At 32.2% G+C, this 13092-nt stretch overlaps 1 protein-coding gene across 1 annotated transcript in view; it reads right to left on the reverse strand.

Annotated features, from left to right (window-relative positions):
• Nucleotides 1-12158, reverse strand: part of LOTGIDRAFT_209197 (hypothetical protein) — a gene marked incomplete at its 5' end in the record, with an annotated part of 36086 nt that extends 23928 nt beyond the window's left edge. The window contains 27 exons of the mRNA XM_009057052.1: nucleotides 195-469; nucleotides 792-911; nucleotides 1186-1416; nucleotides 1620-1752; nucleotides 1920-2143; nucleotides 2387-2545; nucleotides 2743-2913; nucleotides 3257-3368; nucleotides 3541-3696; nucleotides 3926-4128; nucleotides 4353-4502; nucleotides 4792-5035; nucleotides 5352-5479; nucleotides 5803-6031; nucleotides 6381-6520; nucleotides 6736-6834; nucleotides 7078-7222; nucleotides 7510-7622; nucleotides 7801-7996; nucleotides 8202-8377; nucleotides 8778-8934; nucleotides 9206-9279; nucleotides 9449-9697; nucleotides 10305-10537; nucleotides 10803-11066; nucleotides 11418-11724; nucleotides 11964-12158. Coding sequence (XP_009055300.1) covers nucleotides 195-469; nucleotides 792-911; nucleotides 1186-1416; nucleotides 1620-1752; nucleotides 1920-2143; nucleotides 2387-2545; nucleotides 2743-2913; nucleotides 3257-3368; nucleotides 3541-3696; nucleotides 3926-4128; nucleotides 4353-4502; nucleotides 4792-5035; nucleotides 5352-5479; nucleotides 5803-6031; nucleotides 6381-6520; nucleotides 6736-6834; nucleotides 7078-7222; nucleotides 7510-7622; nucleotides 7801-7996; nucleotides 8202-8377; nucleotides 8778-8934; nucleotides 9206-9279; nucleotides 9449-9697; nucleotides 10305-10537; nucleotides 10803-11066; nucleotides 11418-11724; nucleotides 11964-12158 — 4883 coding nt within the window. The remainder of the gene's footprint in view (nucleotides 1-194; nucleotides 470-791; nucleotides 912-1185; nucleotides 1417-1619; nucleotides 1753-1919; nucleotides 2144-2386; nucleotides 2546-2742; nucleotides 2914-3256; nucleotides 3369-3540; nucleotides 3697-3925; nucleotides 4129-4352; nucleotides 4503-4791; nucleotides 5036-5351; nucleotides 5480-5802; nucleotides 6032-6380; nucleotides 6521-6735; nucleotides 6835-7077; nucleotides 7223-7509; nucleotides 7623-7800; nucleotides 7997-8201; nucleotides 8378-8777; nucleotides 8935-9205; nucleotides 9280-9448; nucleotides 9698-10304; nucleotides 10538-10802; nucleotides 11067-11417; nucleotides 11725-11963) is intronic.
• Nucleotides 12159-13092: the final 934 nt, after the last annotated feature.

Raw genomic sequence — 13092 nt, forward strand, 5'->3', positions numbered from 1 at the left:
GCACTCATACAGCATCAATAGCCCGTATAGTGTCTAATATCAGAGCCTCAAATTTCAATTCAAAAATTTCAAATTTGCAGATAAAATCAAAAATTAATTGTTGTCAGACCTAAAATCCACAAATGAAGATAATAAACCCAAGACATCCAAGATAAAATAATCAGTAAAGTAAATCCTTCCTAGTTTAGACTTACCTCAATTGTTTCATCCACAGCCATTCTGAAGTTTTACGAATATTAGCTGTCATTAATTCTCTTACAACATCAATAGAATGTATAGTATCTAATATCAGAGCCTTGAGTTTTAATTCTAAAACTTTAGCCTCCACATCTTGTCCTGCAGACATGTCTACACTGGTATAGGATTCAAGTTGACCTTCTAGTTCTTGTAGATAAACACGTAGATTATTACTCTGTATGGCTTCTTCACAATTCTGGGTAAATCGGATTGCTTCAGCCAGACACAGAATCTGTAAGAGAAAGTTATTTTCTGAAATATCCAGAGTAAAGACTAACATTATATGAAAGAACCTGGCATAAACAGGAGAAATAAGTTCATGGTAATAATCCTTAGACAGTGAAATTTAAATAATATCATAAAATAAATATATATAGTTTGCCCATTGGATGGAATTTCTAGCCATCATTACCTCACAGAGATCAAACACTTCAGATCTTTCTTAACATTGAAAATTTCTTTCTCATGTTTCTCTATTTCTCCAAGTTTAAATTAGTATCAGTATCAGAAACAGATATTCTATGTCCGCTGGTATAGTAAGACAAGAACAATACCTGTGATGGATATTTGTTGGGATCCAGACCACCACGACTTGACTTGGCATCTTTCAGACAGTTCAAAAGTAATTCTTTTAATGTATCCTTCATCTCATCTGCAAGCTTGCTAAGCCAACTCTGTAATAAAAATTATCAAATGACATTCAATGAAAATCCTGTTAAATACTTAGCATAATTCTAACTAGTTTCCTCCTGTCAGTCATTGAAGGGGACAAAATGCCAAGGCAAACTAAAAATGATGCAATTGCTTATTTACTGTTTACTAGGGACTTCAACTCCACTTCCTGTCCTAACAGACTGAAGCATTTACCTATATTTCTATCAAACTTGTGTATTTTGTAGCTATTATTGATTTCAAAACACAGGAAACCTGAAAATGTTCCAAACTAACCTCGACTTCTGGCACAATTTTAATTTTTCTGATCAATGGTACAACCTCACCATCTAAGGATTTCATAGCTAGTATATGTTCAGAAGCTTCATCAAACTCTACACTATGTATCCCAGCAAATAATTTCTTCAGATGTGTTTGTATAACATTGGGGTTTGTTGACTGACCCAAAATCTCCAGTAAATCATCATCACCAATAAAATAAAATCGTGGAAATAATGATCGCTTTTCCTGAAATATGTTAAAGGTAAATTCATGACCCAATAATTGTAGAGTACAGTTACTTTATATGTGGAGGATAAAATTCCTCTGAAACATGTTGACACATGTTTGACCTCTATGATTTTTGCAATCAAACCATGTTTTTTCATGAACCAGCTTCTCTTATCCTGTTAGAAAAGTAGTTATTAGAGTATCAATTCAACATTGCTTACCTCTAAGAATTCATTAAGTGATTTTTGACATCTCTGTAGCTGATCTAACATGGTAGATAATAAATTACGTAGCCCTGACTGATTAACTAGAGATAGAACTCTAGTATCACGTCGGACATCTTGCATAATAGATCTAAAAAGATAACAAAATATGTTTAAACAAGTAAGATTTTTAGATCTAGCTAATTATTCAGAGATTCAATCAATTATTACTGACAAATAAGTCAAATAAAAATCTATGATAGACTTCAAAGTTCCTAAAGCAGACAACAGAATAAATCACCTTGAACCAAGACTTACCTAAAGTCATCATCAACACGTTTAAATCTTCCCTGTTCTTTAGGTAGAGCTCCACGTCCAAATATAGGTTCTAAATAAACCCATTTACGTTGAATTTGATTCAGGTTGTGAAGATATTCATCTAAATCAGCCAAACGTTGTTCCCAAACTGAGGCCTTATCTTCAAAACTTTTAAAATATGGTGAATCTTTCAATGACTGTAACAAACTTTGATTGTCTCCAACCTACAACACCAAATTATTCTGATGGCATAAAACATTCCAGCATGAAGGATGTCTTGTCTAACTTTCATTCAAAACCTAAGACATGTCCAGGCTACCTCTATTCAAAGCTGGAAAATAATGTTTAGTTCATATGGACTGTCCACTGTGAAACTAGGTTTGTTGGATACACAGACCTTTTTGTCAAACAAGTGGAAACACAATGCTTCAAATTGAAGATTCTATTGAAGATTCAATCATACACACCTGATTTACAAGGTCCTTCCAATCTTTAATCAACATGATGTTATTTTTATTGCTGTCTTCATATTCAGTGAGAGAGAATGTGGCGTCTGCTCCCCACAACTCCAATTCTCTTATAGCTTCTCTGATAGTTACTTCCCCTTGTGCTCTTTGATTCAATTCCTGAAACAAGAGTAGTAATAGTGTGTAGGGTATCGAACATCTTAAAACTTTTTTGTATCTAAAAGTACCCAAAAATGTTTGGCCACCTTGATTGCTTTGCTTCCAGATGAACTGTTCAGACGATAAATTTTATAATCAAAACATAGACGAAATCTGAATATAATTTAACCTTAGTACAAAAAAAACTTAAATGTTACCTTTAAAGCATCAGCATTAATAATAATTTGGTCACTGACTGCTATGATCTGTCCGAAATTCAATTTCTCTAACGTTGTACCTTTAGGCATGTGTAACAGACGGAACAATTCTAACCAATGATCTTGTGATAAAGGTTCACCTCGTACCCATTTTAATACTGGTAACACAGTCTACAATAATATACAATGGCAATAATTAAAAATAAGCTTGAAAAAAATGGTCTTACAAAAAATTACTTCAAAAGTTCTTAATGTGTAATATTGTATATTTGTGGTCTTTAAAATCAATTACATAGAAAGAGCTATTTCCCTTGGAAGAATAGACAAAGGCCTGGGAAATTCAACAGATAAAGATTTAAAACCATTTTAACGTTGTTCTTTATAAAATAAGTGAACAGCCACAATGAAAGTAAAAAGTTACAAAGCAAAAAATGTGAATTGCAACCTCTTAAATATATTTGCTGATTTGAAAGACCATCATTAAAAATCACAATTCAAAAACCACGATTCAGACCTTATATTTTTCAATATCTTTATGAAGTTTAACAGTCATTGTTGTTGTTTCTTCATTCTTCAATTTTTCATACCAGCCTCCTAGAAATTCTTCAAATAGATAGGCTTTAGATCTGAAAATAAATATCAAAATTCAAGTGGAATTACACCATATTTTCTGAAAGTTGGAAACTTCATCCTGACTCTTTATCTTTTATCATCTTCACCAAACATTGCAAATTAGCGGAAGTGAATGTACCCTTGTTAATACTGAGAATGCTAATATAAATTTAAAATATATCAAACCTAAAGGAGATCCAGTCTTCCTTTGCTAATTCTTGTAATCCATTATTGAAGTTTTCATACAGTCCCCACATAGATTCATAATTCTTAATATCATTTCTTAATTCTTCTACAGCACCAAAATCAGGCTCTTCTAGTCCAAAATGTTGACAGTCAGAACTAAAAAAAACAAGACATGAAATTAAACTTTCAACTATGCAATATTTGATCACAACAACATTTCTGGGACACCCTTCTTGGCAGTGATGTCTACTGAGAGGTTCACTCATTTACAGGTGAAATGAGAGAGAAAGGTGAATCATACAAGGTTTTAAAAACATTTAAAAAAATCTAGAAAATGACATAGCCAAGCGGTTTGTAACATAGGATTCACAAGACTTTTACTTACAGAAGTGTAGCTCTGGTTGCTTCCAATTCAGCAAATTCTTCACGTTTTTCTTTAATAACATTCATAGCATGATCACATTTAGCTTTGTCTCCATCTAGAGCATCATCTCCAGGTTTTAACTGATGCCAGCGAGCTGAAAACTTCTCTATGTCTTGATGATAAGTTTTAACTCTAGAGTCAACATTCTTCTTCATCACCTCAACCTACAGACAGCAGATCAAAACAAGTATTAGGTTTATTATCAATGAGATGATCATTTTGCAGATGTGAACAGAACCAAAGTTTTACAAAGTAACAAATGAAAATCGCAACTTTGTCTGATCAAGGTCAGCGTGTTTTCAGGCAGATTTTGTCAGCCACCCAAAAATAATTTGAAACCCAAATGTCATGTTTGAATATTTACTGAAAAAGTACAAAAGGATCAAACCTGTTCTTTCACCATAAGTTGATGTGATTCCATCATTAATTCAAATTTATCCCAGCGGCCCTGTAACTGACTGATAGTTTCAACACCTCCACCAGCTACAGATCGTAATAACTTATTCTTAGCTTCTGCTTTTTGAAATAATGGTTGGATCTACAACAAAAATGCACCAAATGAAGTAATAAATGTACAATAGTAGTACATTGAAAAAAAAAGAGCAATGGGCTGTCGAAAATTTCAAATTTGAGATAGAGATATGTAACCCACAACTTTGGACGTTTGCACTAAATGACTATATGCACCTTTCATTTCATTCACTCTCTAAATATGAAGCAAAAGACAATCATTTCAATTAAAAAACAGAAATAAATGTAAAACTTGATAACTCTGAAGAAATAATGAACAAAGAGGTAATGTATCATGACTCATGAGAAAAAGCTACCTCTTTTTTAGTGGCATTAAATTCAGCATGTTTAGCATTAGCTTCACCAATTTCTTCAACTGTCTGTGGTCGTTTAGACAGAGTTTCCATGGCTGTATTGAGGAAAGTATCAATACTACCAACTTCTGATACAATAGAACGACGTAGAGAGTTTAACAGAGCATCAAATAATCTCTGTATATGGTCATCAATAACAGCTTTAACTGGTGTTGTATTTACTGTTATACAATCTACTTTGATTTGACTGGAAAAAAGAAATTTCTAAATAAATTTAAGCACTTAGTATAATCAAATTACATTAAAATTTTCTTCTGTTAGAAAATACTATGTCTAAATATACAATATTTTTCTTGTTTTAATCTGGCAGTGCAGCAGGAATAGGACATGCATTACAACAACAAATCATGGATGACAACTGGAGTTAACTGCAGAAAAAAAAAAAAACAAAACACTGAGATCTGCATTTCAATCAGATTGTATGATGTCAAAATATATTGCACAATTTTCAGCCATTGATTTTAAAGGCAAGAACCCAAAAGAATGCAATCAATGCAATTTACCTTGGTAGTTTTTCAGCATCTCTTCCTCGTACTTTGAGAGCTTTAAAATTCTTTTCCCACTGATGGATATCAGTCAAATTATCTTCAACAAACTTATCTAGATCTAAAGATCCTAATATAATCCAGTCCTGAAAAAAATAATCAGTTTTATAAGAAAACATAACCTAAAGATTCTATGGTTCAATGCAATTGAATTCAAAACAGTATGATAGAACTATACAATATTTTTGAATGACAACAATGTAACAGTAACCACAACCTTGAACAATGCCAATCTAACTTTTTTTTTATTTTTAAGATATCATTTTCTCCAGGAGAAGGTCTATTATATCATATGACAGACTAAAATTACAGTTGAGTGCATCATACTGAATATTTCATAAATTATTGTTATAAAGACAATGTCATGAGGATATCCTGTATATCTGTGTACCAATAATATTCAACAAACCTTGAATTGATGTATAACAGAACCAAGTCTATCAAATAGTTGATTTCCCTTCTTATAACAAGTAATAAAACCTTCAGCATTCCTATCTATAATAGCTGTGTAGATCACACTACCTGTGGTTTCTGTTACACCACGAAAATTATTAGGTATAGATATAAACTTCTTCATTTCACGATAATATTTAGCTTTAATTTCTTCAAATGGTGGACGGAATTGTAGTCTCTGTTGTCTGTCAATGAAAGAGAATGAATTCATCAAGTTGAAATGAGGTAAGCTCAAATGCATACATCATTATACTTATTACATCAAAGAAGATGTTATAACGGAAAATTATGTTGACAGCATGAGATGATTTCTTATCAAAGAGGTAAATCTCATTTATCATCAATTACACATTAAATGCCATTATTAGACAATGTAAAAACATTCTTAATTTTAGCCTGAACAATTCTTCGGTCTATCCTGTCAAAAATAAATATTGTTTAAACTAGTGATCAAAAATTCTTGTTGAACAATGTTTCAATTATAAATACCACTATCAAGATTCCTGTAAGTGATCATGAATTATTAATGTTTACCTGTATGTAAGTTCCACTCTGATCTCAGGTAGATTTTCATTAAGAGCTTCTAATCCCATCTGATATTGATGTTCTAGGGCTTTATACAACTGATGATCCCAATGTAGTTTCCATGGTCTCATATTATCAGCTGAAAATCCCTATAAACAAATCATCAAGTTAAATGAACCGTTTCGAAAGGAAAAAAATGTTCTGAAATGTAAAGCAATTGTAGAGAGATTTTTGTTGTTCATTTTCAGGACCATTAAATACAAAATTTATATACATTTTAATGGATTTATTCCTTTTGCAATTATGTCTTTTGTACTAGATTTTCATACACAGCAAAACCAAAACAAAACCCAGAAAATCTTACTTGTTGAACAAGATTAGCCATCAGTTGTCTGATTTCCATTAAACCATCTTTCCATTTAGACTGATGTCTCAGTAGATCAATACCCATCAGTTGTTGAACCTACAAAATAAATAAATACCAGCCTGTCAAGTGTGATTGGTGTGCGTTGCTTCGGAATCAACACTTGACAATAGCTCTCTTTAAATCAACCAACTTGACCAGTCTATTTGAGAATAGAAATCAAACATCTTGAACAGATTTTCGATCAAACACATCAAAACTGTACATTGTATTAGATTTTAATATATGTTTAACTTAAACTAAATCTTTCAGATCTTTCTATTTAAAAATTTCAGATCAAACCTTATCAGAAACAACAAAATGAGATTTTCTAAGACGTCTGTTTTCAGTTGTAAGTCTGTCGGCTGCAGCTTGTAACTTTTTAATATAACTTTCTAATTCTTCTGGATTATCCCATGTAACTTGTACATCATCACCTTTGGCTTTACTTCCTACAACATAGATTTCATATTTCAAAAATAACAAATTATGAGATGGTCAAACTCAGAAATCAATACCTCTCAAATTGTCATGTATCATCCACCAATCATCTCAGCCATACTAGTATCATGCAACAAAAGCAAATGATTTCAATAATAATGAGATAAAACAATCAAAAAAGTCCAGTTAAGCCGCTACGGTTTCTCAAATAAAAAAATTGAATTGATGTACCAACAGATAATGATTTGATTATAGCAATGTGACCTTTCTTTAATACAGTTTTAAAATCTGCACTTACCAGATTTTGGATTTTTCACCAGTTTTTCAAAAGCCATGGCTGAATCCAGCATCATAGCTTGTTGGCTAGCTATCATCTGATTATCTATAGTGTTATAGAAATGGGCCACCTATCAATATATAAAACAGCATAATGTAGGAATGAGAGAATAGAATTCAACTTTATCAAGAAAGTTAGAGATATATACAACATGAACCATCAAAACTAAAGTAAAATATGCCACTTTGTTTCATGAGTTCACCAATCTCAGCTATTCCAGCAAAACAAATATTAAAACAAATTTTTACCTGTTTAAGAACCACCCCATGTCGATAAAATTTCTGACCGACATTAGCTACATGTTGTATTTTAGCTGAAACAGCAAATCCTATAGCTGAGAGTTGTCTAACTTCCCTTAACAACGTAACTAGTCTTTCACTATAGTTGACTCGTAGTTTACCATCTTTATGATTTAGTTCCATTAGTCTACCATTTGTCTCTAAGCTACAATAACAAATAACATGTTTAGGGGAAAATCATTAGCTTGGACAAAGTTTTTTAATGTAACAAGGCTTGTTTTCCTATCATGCTGTAAGATAGTTGATCTGATCTTATCAGACTCCATATCTAATCTTTTCCTTCCTTGTTTGAGTTTGATATAATTTCTAATTTTTTTTTTCACAGATGCAGGCACGAAAAGTTAAATTACCTGATAGGTTGTTTAGGGTCATCAATCATGGATTGCATATCACGGGACCATTCATCAAACTGATCACGTCTCCAGGATTGTAACTCTTCTGACAGGTCTGAGGCACTCTTTCTAAACTTCTGGAATCCTGTTAAATCTCCTAATAACATTTCAGCTACTAAGTTAGTTTCTTCAATCTATCAAAAGACAGACAAAATTTCAATAATTCTAAAAGGGCAACAGTTAGTATTTTAGAGAGTGGATTTGGACCTAGAACATGTGTTAATAATCTCCAGGAGTACAGGAAAACTCAACAAAAAGGAAATAATCCCTTCAAATAAACCTCAAAGTAGAAATTTCACTTTCCACTGGATTATACCCTGCCTTAATATTGCATGTCCAGGAAATAAGAAATATGGTGCAAAAATGCTCTAATAGAAGTTTTCAAAAAAATCAATGTGGTGTGAGGTACATCCAACCCTAACCTCCAGATAAGACAACAAAATGTAATACAAAAAATTTGTTGATGAACTTAATTGCTTAGAAAATGGCAGAGTCAGAGAAAAGACAATTTGTCAATGTAATTTTCAAATTAACCTTGGCTTCAAGTTGTCTAACATATATTATGTTATTAACAATATCTGGCAGATTTTTGCCTTTTGGTATAGATTTCCCACCACGTCCTCCAATACGAGCATTAAAATCCTCACTAATCTGTCTAACATAGACTGTCAGTTGTCCTAACAGAGTTTCTCTGAAAAGATAAATAACTTTTTTACAAATCATGTCAAAACATAGGAAAATAGCATGACATACATGTATATGCAAAAAATAGAACAAATAAGATATCATTTGTTGAATTGAAATCAGAATCTCAAACAAACTTGACTAGGTTTATAGTTCTATGGATAGCTAAATTGAGCTTTTATATCATTTAGGAAAACAAAATATCCATTTACAAAAAACATAAATATACACCACATTGAATCTTTAAATATTCTCACAGGAAAACATTAACTCCTTACCTCTCTGAAGCCATCTCTCTTCTAATTGTGGGTCTTTTAATCAAAGCTTTATATCTCTGGAACTCTCTCAGTAGCTGAAAATGAGAACATAAATATTCAATATTTGCGAAACTAAAGACATCTGCACAATACAGAAAAGTCACTTCTAAATCTTTGCAAGAATTCATTTAAATTTATGTGAATCAAAAGTATAAAAACTGTAAAAGATTAACCAAAACTCTTAAGTTGTTTAGATAAGATTACCTGTTGAGGATAACCATCTAGTCCTCTAAACTGTCCTCTTAATTTAGCTGCTATTTTCTGTTCGGCAGGACCCATGGCTCTTTCATATTGAGCTACAGCAGCATCCCATAATGGTTTGGTATATGGATTGTACTGTAAGGGATTTAGACCCAGGAAGGGTGTAAAAGCATCAGTTACTTGAAGATCTTTCTGTTCAGATGATGATAATAATCTTAGAATATGCTCATGAACAGTCCTCAATGATAGTATCTAGAAAATATAAATTTCATACATTAATTTGGATTAACTGAGAAATTTTACATTTGACCCCAAGTAGCCATTACATTATAATCATTATAAATAGTTATAATCTTACTTTATGACAACTTATGTCTTTAAAGATTTTATCTACAAGCTAGTCCTTATCCAAATCCATTCAATACTGGATTGACTGGAAAACATATTCAAGGTTTTCAGATTGACTAGGATTTAAACCAATTAAACAACAATTATATCATTATATGCTTTAAAGAACTGGGGTTAAAGACCATCCTCAAAAAATCAAACCATTACTGATTCACCAATAAATAAAGTCTAGTATGTAACAAAAGATCATCCATTATGAACAACACAGGTATTTTTAATATCTTTTGTCTCCATTGTAATCTATTATGTTCTCTATGTTTCTCATTCTAATGACATTATTTTCAACCAATCATGTCATGAAGGACCACTTAATAACAACGACCAATTTTTGGATGGTGAAACCCAAAGTGGACAAATATGACAGCCTATTTGGTTTTGCTATCTCATAATTCCTCTTAAAATCATAATCTAATTCTAATTATATTGACTTGTAACCATAATCAATTCTTACCTCTTCCAATCTCTCACCAAGTTTTTTGATATTTTCAGGCACAAACTTCTCGCCCTTCCATGAATGAGGAGCATAACGCCTCCAGAACTGAAGAGTAAGAGTCTCACAAACTGATACCCAACGTTCACAGATAGTTAAACCAGATCTCAAGGCTTCTCTTATTGGACTAAATACTCCATTCCATAAATCTTCTTCTGACAGTTTCTTCTGACAATATCTAGCCAATGAACCACCTGAAGTAAAAACCATGCAGGTCAGAACTATTACTCACCAATGATTTTAGAGTTTTTAAAGATAAAAAGCAAGACAGTTCCACTGTTCTGATTTTAATTTCATTACAAGAACAGCTAGAAATGGAGAGAAAAATTCTAAATAATTGATGTTACAAAACTGACTACAAGGATTTTTCAAGTATCAATTTATAGCAATCATTCTGCTGAGTTACATATAATATATAATTTCATGGATTGTTAAAATAAATCCATAAATGATACAAACCTATAACATCCATCAAATGTTTCATTCTATTTTCAGGGTAGGATGGGTCATAATCTCCCTGCTTCCAGATATCATCTAATGTATCTTGAGTTATCTCCACCAATTCCATCACATCTTGAAATGGCATGGTCTCCAATCCACCATAATCTTTAGAGATTGGTTTAAAGAGATCCAGAAAACACTGAGCTCTATCTTTACTTTCACCTCTTCCACTGTGAGCCACATCAGACCAATAGTTGAACTCATCCATAGGAGATAGAATATCTAAAAGAAAATGTTAAATATATCATTTCTAAAAAATCTTTTAATTCCTAAATTCCTTCACAGACATTGTCAAATTAGATATCAAAAGTTGGATTGCAAGATGTTATAAAAACATGCACCTACACTGACTACCCTACTTCTTGGAACAACATTCAAACTACTTCTCCAAATCTGGGCTTCATTTCTCGCAAATAAATTGCAATCAGTTTAATTTTTTTCAAATATTTCATTGAAAGAATTTTGATGTATAGGAAACCAAATGTTCTGATGAATAGTTATCTGAACTGCATGCACTTTTTGATGATTGGGTCAAGTAATACTCTGAAAGCAATATCAAAAGTGAGTACTCACTTCCAAGATTGTCTTCGGATCCATCTTTTCCACGGAATGAAGGATCAGTTCTTCGGATAGTACTTCCTAATCCTGCTTCCAATTCACTTAACAAACTCTGTAATTTTGGGTCTAGTCCTCGACTCCATCTACCATCTTCTAATAAAATAGGAGCGTAGACTTTCTGAACCGCATGGTAGAGGGTACTCAAAGGACTGTCTACCATGGATGATACAATGACATTTTTATGAATATTGTCAGGATTCAGTACGTCTGGTTTAGTTTTAAAGAAAACTATCACATTATCTTTACTTTCTCCTGATTCAACCTGTAACAAAAGAATCATCATTTAAACAGAAATATGATCAAAAAATTGTAACCCATAATCAATGATCTAATAGCTGATTTGAATCAAAATTTCCCTTTTAGTCCAAGGCTATTGTGAAAAATCAACACGAATAAGAAATATTGGTCTTGTATCAGCTTTGAGCTAATTAATATAATTAGCAAACAACACTAGTCTCAATCATTTTCAAAATACGTCATTTTAATTTAAACACATTATACCTTGTTAGAAAGTTGGAAACTCTGTCCAGATTTATTATCTTTAGAAGCCGATAAAACCGAACAGTTGCCATCATCAAGGAAGCTATTGAGTGCTGATGAATTCTGTAGACTTCCTAATACATTATCATTTATTGGCAAACTGAAATAATTTGCAGCAGTTGCAAGGAGAAATTGTTTTCTCGAATCACCAGGCATCTTGTTCAATGACCAAATGTCTACTTCATATCATCTGAAAGTGAAAGGAAATATAAAGAATGAAGCAAGTTATGCACCTTACAAACATTTGTAGGGCTGTTGGTCAGTGGCAGTGAGTTGCCTATTTAGGCTAAATTTTAGCTATTAGATTAGTATCCTGTCATGATTTTATTAACTATCCATTGACATTTGCACAATTACATTTACCACTTCAAAGATGACTATTAGGGCATATTAAGCATCGTTTTTCACAAGATCAATTCAAAGGCCTTTAATGTTAGTTATGTTGATTAGCCTAAGTCCTTACTAAGTTACTGATCATTTTCTTAATCTTCCTGTCTCAGGAATTTGCCTGCAACTACAACAACTTTGTGTCATGGTATTTGATTAGCTGAAATAAAAACCAATCAGGTAGGTCAATATCAGTAGCACTGTTTTACAGGACTGCTCATGCAAGAATCAATATCTGTGTAGTATTCTTCAGTCAACTTAAAGTCATTGTATAAAGAGTACCAATCTTGAATGATATTTGATATAAACCACATTTAATTCACAAATTCGTCACTTTCTGTGAAAATGTAGTGATATTCAATTTCATTACAATTGATATCATGATGATCGAGACTTTAGAAGCAGACCAATGGGAAAGGCTGATATATCGAGAAATAACATCCGGTTGTCTAATTTTCTACTTTCAATTTAACTTGTTTTAACGTTGATGAAAATGTTCCTAACATGTATGTCTGATATTTATAATAAATTAAACCTATTTAAAGGCTGCTCATTGCTCAGGGCGTGGTATTATTGTGAAATGTGAAGTAAATTATCTCGTAATCTTTTAAGATTTATTTTCGGATTAATGAATATGAACTGTTCAAAAGTAGAATGTTTCGGACTATGTGTCAAAGGTAGGTGCGCAAGGGCGACATCCGGT

The sequence above is a fragment of the Lottia gigantea genome (assembly GCF_000327385.1).
Source record: "Lottia gigantea unplaced genomic scaffold LOTGIsca_3, whole genome shotgun sequence".
In the NCBI taxonomy this organism is placed as follows: Eukaryota; Metazoa; Mollusca; class Gastropoda; family Lottiidae; genus Lottia; species Lottia gigantea.